The sequence below is a fragment of the Silene latifolia genome, chromosome 2, assembly GCF_048544455.1.
Source record: "Silene latifolia isolate original U9 population chromosome 2, ASM4854445v1, whole genome shotgun sequence".
Lineage (NCBI taxonomy): Eukaryota > Viridiplantae > Streptophyta > Magnoliopsida > Caryophyllales > Caryophyllaceae > Silene > Silene latifolia.
This window is the reverse complement of record NC_133527.1, coordinates 8420470-8426491: the sequence shown is the minus strand read 5'-3', so window position 1 is coordinate 8426491 and position 6022 is coordinate 8420470. Positions and strand designations below refer to the sequence as shown.

General features: G+C 38.9%; 1 protein-coding gene across 1 annotated transcript; it reads right to left on the bottom strand.

Annotated features, from left to right (window-relative positions):
* Window positions 1–3138: 3138 nt before the first annotated feature.
* LOC141642197 (uncharacterized) lies at window positions 3139–5204 on the bottom strand. Its single transcript, XM_074450914.1, has 2 exons — window positions 4871–5204; window positions 3139–4676 (listed from the first exon to the last, which is right to left on the bottom strand). Exon 2 carries the CDS (start codon window positions 4555–4557, stop codon window positions 3316–3318), a length of 1242 nt encoding a protein of 413 aa, XP_074307015.1. The 5' UTR covers window positions 4558–4676; window positions 4871–5204; the 3' UTR covers window positions 3139–3315.
* Between the last annotated feature and the right edge of the window lie 818 nt (window positions 5205–6022).

Sequence of the window (6022 nt, the reverse complement as noted above, 5' to 3'; positions counted from 1 at the left end):
AAATATTGAAATTATGACAAAAAAAAAGTCAAATGAAACAAACAAGGAAAAAAATGGAGGCGGGATTTCAGGTGGAGCAGAAGTTGATATGTCTATTTGTCTACTACTTTATTTGGAGTAGAGAAGGAGGAAGTGAAGCGGGCTGCGTCTTCCTCTTGCCCTGACAAGATAATTGCAACGAAGAGCACACATAGACGCATAGGTGGTGTATGGGCCGCGTCATGTTATGCCTTATTTGTGAGATTAATGGCCTTGGTAAGGCCACGGCCAAGCTGCCTGCTAAAAATCGTCGACACATTACTAATTATCGTCGATAATTTGTAATGACTTTCCTAATCTACCTTCACTCTAAATATTAACATTTTTTTTCAAGTACGACATTTCCGTCACCACCGCTTCAATTCCGTTAGCAACTTCAAGAAATCGACGACAAATAATCTAAACTAGTTTAATTTTTAAAAAATTTGTAATTAGTTAGTAGATTTAGGTAGTTTAGAATATAATCGTTATTGTTAGAACAGATTAGCGAGTATCGATTACCGCACCAAAAATTAATCTAAGTCAGAAAATGATCTTTTTTTTTTGAAAAAAAAAAAAAAAAAATTCCGGACGAAAAACATTTTCATCCAGACCAAGGTCCGGACAAAGAAATTTTTCGTCTAGACAAAAATATTTTTTGCTTTAAAATTTTTTTTTTTTTAAAAAAAAAAAAAAAAAAATTCCGGACGAAAATATTTTTCGTCTGGACCTGGGTCTGGACGAAAATATTTTCCGTCTGGACCTGGGTCTGGACGAAAAATATTTTTGTCTGGTCGGAAAATTTCTTTGTCCGGACGAAAAATTTCTTCATCCAGGCCCTTTTTCAACAATTTTTTTTTTAAAAAAAATTATTAATTTCCGTCTTAAATTAGTTTTGCGTGCATGGATCGATAATCGCTAATCTGTTAGTCAAATCATAAACTTGAAACGTAAACATATCTCTTGAACATCGTTACTAGCTTGATCGTTGTTACCGTCATTAGTCGATACGTTTAAAACCGTTTTAATCGAAAAGTTCGTAAATTAAATTACGATTTTTTTTTTCCAAAAAACCATCTTTTTTGTTTTAGAAAGATTAGAGAGAGACAAATGGGGTTAATGGGGGAAATATTGGAAAGATGTGTTAATTGTCGACGATAATTAGTAAAAGTGTCGACGATCTTTAGCACCACCCAAGCACAATGGCACGGTGGGCTGGCCAGGGCGTGCCATGCCTCTGCAAGTTGCTTCAATGCTTTAGTGCCAGCCCACTGCTAGTTGTTTTCGTGCCATGGGCATGCCTGTTTCATACTTTTGGGCTTACCAGCCCACTAGCCACCATGCCAATTGCCAAGTATGTCAACCCATTCAATTTTTTTTATTTTTCGTTTACAGGGCGTGGTGTCAATAGGTTATGCCATGGTGGGTCGTGTCGTGCCATGGCCTAGGCGCACTTATTTGAGTCAAAATATGGCCTTGCCACAACACAAGGCCCAAACTGTTTTGGGCTGTGCTAATCCCGCGTTGTGCCAAAATGGGCCATAGCCGGGACAATTCAGCGTCGTGCCAAAACAACTTGACTATGCATTTTATTGCATTTACGCTTACTCAACTCGGAAAAAACCGGAACACAATTAAAAAGAGACCTGAATTCTCCTCGTCTTACGAGGACAATCCTGAAACTGAGAACGATTAATTTACCGCTTCGCCTCACCCACAAAAACCTCAGCCCGATCAGATAATGTACCCATTATTTATAATGGTCTGATCCACCATCCTCAAACACCCTAACATCCTAACAACATCGAGCTGACCACCCCACATACACCAACACAACCTCCCCAATAAAACAAGAATTTGATTTCCGGATCATGCGAAGTTATCCCTAGAGGCAGAGGAAGACCGAGACAGACATGGTTGAGAGTGATAGAGCACGATATGAGAGTTCTGGGGCTTGAGGAGAGTATGGTGACGGAGAGGGCACAATGGAGGGAAAGGATACATGTGGATTTTTAGTATTTGATGTTTTTTGACAGATTTAATGTTTTTTTATTTAATTTAAAGAAATTAAATTATTTATTTTTCTCTCCTTTATTACACTTTTCACCAACCACTTTTCTTTTAGATTTTACCTGGTTCATTCCGGATCCTTAACTCTATTTCGGTTTTTAAAAATCGTTTTAATCTTTTCTCTCGATTTAAATTTTAAGTTTTTATAAAAGAAAGACGGAATTCGATTTTAAAACCCCTAAGTTTACCTTGACTTTCCATTACATTTTCGTTCTTCCTTTTTGTTTTTTCATCTTCCCTTTTTTTTATTCGCATTTTGAGGCGTGCGTTCACCCATGGACGGTTCGAAAGGATGATTCATGTCAGCCGACCCCAAATCATTTTGGGATTAAGGCTCTGATGTTGTTGTTGTATCATGCGAAGTTATCCCACCATCACTCCAATAACACACACATTGAACATTTATACAACAATACTCCAATGCTCCAAGGCACCTACCTTAGTCGAGGAAATGGAGGGCCACAGGCCCACAAGCGAGATTGTTTAAAAATAACCTAAGCAGATAATCGCAGTAAAATGCATGGTAAGAGGAGAAGAATATAATCACAACATCGATAAATCATACAATCCAACCAATGCTTTATTTTCGACAGCGTCCGCTTAAGAAAGCATTACTAGGAAATCTGAACCTTCAGATAGCTGTGCATGCAGAATATACTAAGATTCTTTTGCGAACAGCTGCAGATCAAAATCTGAAGGAAAAACCAAATGGGGTAGGGAAGGGCTGTTCAGGAAATCAATACACTTCTCCGTCGTTAAATTTTATCAGTCCTTCAATCAAAGATATTAACTGTGCAAGAAATAAGCGACTGCAAGTTCATATTAGCAACCACAAGAACTCTTCGAAAATGCACCAGAATAACAATGTGATTATTATCATTATTATTATTATGGCTAACAATCTGGGACAATAAACTAAGATTCAAGATGGAATTATGTCGCTCCAGTAGAGAGGACGACAACCCTAGTACAGTACTACCCTACCTTCTACAGACATACAAGTCGAGCGCTCTTGCTGAAAAAAAAAAAAGCGACAACAGAGCACACAAGTAGTATCAACATCAACGATTAAATAGATAGTACACATCATGTAATAATTATTGAAAACAAAAAAGGGTAATACAGAGGAATGTAAAACAACGAAGATACACTTACACTTACAAGTGAACGAAGTATCACAACTGTGGTCTGTGAATGCCTGCATTTTAAAACCCTCTTTCACATCTTCTAGTTGAGTCTCCTCCTCCTCGACACACGTGAATCTCCACTATCCATATCCGAGCCTCTAGGAGCATCAAGCCGTCTTCTTGAAGAGGACGTTGAATGGGAGACCAGTGAATCACTCTCAACTGAAGTAGCCACAGTTTGGCTTTCCCCATGTATAACAGCAGCAATGCTGGAGAAAGAATCCCTATCATCAAGTGACGACGGTTGCATTTCTTGGCTTCTTATAGGAGGAGACCTTCTTAGAGAAGCCTCAACGAATCGTTCAAGAGAGGTCCCACCAGAACCACTTCTATGTGACTGCCCTCTTCTATAAGTTAAAGGCGGGAGCCTACGAGGCACAGCCTCGGGTCTATCCTGAGTCAAGTCAACCACATTTTCCGAAGAAGCAGCAGAAGAGCGTTCCCTTTGAAGTGCGCGGGTTGTCATTATTCTATTCAATAACGAAGCCCTGGTACTCGCTTCAGAATCACCTTCACCACCTGGAAGGTGAAAGAAATCACGGGTCAGCTCAAACCTTGCACCAAGACGCCGGATCATCTCCTCCATAGGAAACAACGACGCCGTCCTCTGAATAGTCTGTCTCAAACTCTCGACTCGTTTCCCTGAGGGTCTAGCAGGAATTTTTTCACCCGAATCCTCTTCAGGTTCATATGTGTAGTTCCCACGCCCATAAATAGGAGTAACATTCTTAAGCGTAACTTCCCCTTTACACACCGGGCATTCCTTGGAATCGGAATGAATATGCAACCAACGATAAATACACGACCAACAAAACAAATGACCACAACACGTAACCACAGGGTCTTTAGACAAGTCCAAGCATATATTACAATCGAAAAAACTTCCTCCTTCACTACAAACCCTTTCAACATTTTCCTCCTCTTTCACCGAATCACCCTCCAACGAAGCCACATTATGCTCGCACGTCTTCACGACTTCCGGGCTCCTTTCCTCAGTAGCAACACTACCCTCCCCAACTTGAGATGGTCCACCACCATCCTCACCAGAACCCGCCCCAACACCAAAACCGCTTTCATTCCCATCAGATTCGACCGCTAATTGCAACTGCCTCCAACGCAACCGTTGTTGCCTAGTCCTTTGACTAAGTATCATCAACCTATCTACATCCAGAGACTCCCCTAAAGACGGTTCGGTCTCCGGTCCGTCATCTTGAGTTGTGGGACCCACAGGACCTAAGTTTAAGTCTAAATTCATCAAATCCTCACACGACCAATTTGCCATCAACTATTTTAATACCAAACTTGACCCACAAATCAGCCCTAGTATCAAAACCCTAATTTACAGCGAAACCCTAATTTTGTTTCCTCAATTTAGGAATTTCCCATAAAATGCTCAAATCTCTACAAACAAAAACGCAATCAATCAATCGATCACTACAAAATTCATAAAATTCACAAACTCAATTACAAAATTACAATCAAACAGTAAAAAATGATAGAAATTTTAATCTTTCATGATTAAACCTAAAAATTAAATAAAAAAGGAATAAAACCAAATAATTGAATCAAAAACGCAAAGATTCGGGAGAAAACACCTGGGAATATCTCATGAGAACTGTTCTTCAGCGACGAATCAGAAGAAAGTAAGAAACTTTGCCTAAATTACAGAATTTTGATCAAAACGACATCGTTTTGGGTATATGTGAATAGAAAAAAAAATGATGAAAATGATGAAGAAATTCAATCAAATCTTAAGTTTGATTAATTGGTTGATTTATTGATTGATTGAAAAGGGTTGATTAAAAAATGGGAAGTAGTAAGGGAAGCTCTGAAAGTAAGAGCAAAATGAGAGAAAGAGAAAGTGAAGTTTGTCAAGTAGAAAAAATAGAGGACAGATAGATATTTGTTTGATCAAGGAAAGTGTACATTTGTGTTGTTTTGGGATTGGGCTTTGTCTAAGCATCGTAAACGGGTCAATCGTGTCGGATTCAGGTCAGGTGATCAAGTTGGATTTGTTGCATATTTAGCCCGGTTTTCTTGGGATTGAAATATTCTAATAATTAGTCACGTTATAGACGGATATATCCGTTTAAAGTGAAAGACGGGCTAAATATGCTTAAAGTAGTGATATTTTTGGGCCTCACCATGCAAAGTGGATGGATATTTGGTCCATTTATAGCTATAGACGGATATCTCCTGTCTATAACGAGAATTTGTGATCTTCTAAAGGGGAAATGGGGTGATTTGTGTTATGATTTATGAATGGAGTTGTGGATGTTATAGATTGGGCAAATAGGTCCATCAGATCGGGTCAATTTAGATTTGTCGTACTAGATAGGTGATTTTCTCGTGTCCTTGTTTTTGGTCAAGCATGCCACGGTGATTATGTCCCGACTCCCGAGTCTTGTACACACCGTCCATCACACTTCACACCCTTGTCACCCTGGGAATAGGGTTCACTACGTTCTGTTGTTTTGAACTGAACTGAATTGAAGTCAAGAACAATGAGTTTTGGCCACGGAATTGTTCGCGCAAAAATTTATACGAGACAATTTTATAGTTTTGGTCGAAAGTAAAATATTTTGAGTCAAAACTTAAAATTTTAGAGATTTTAACATAAAACAAAACACAATTCATTTGTGTTCTTATACTTTTGGTTTTCCCTTTGCAGCAATGTTTTCCATTTAAGTCATCTCCTCAACACCGATTTGGTCTTAGCAATCAAAGCAACCTCAAGTAGTCCAATG

Excerpts from the sequence above, each read along its gene's own strand:
- LOC141642197 (XM_074450914.1), bottom strand. The coding sequence starts at position 4,557 with ATGGCAAATTGGTCGTGTGAGGATTTGATGAATTTAGACTTAAACTTA.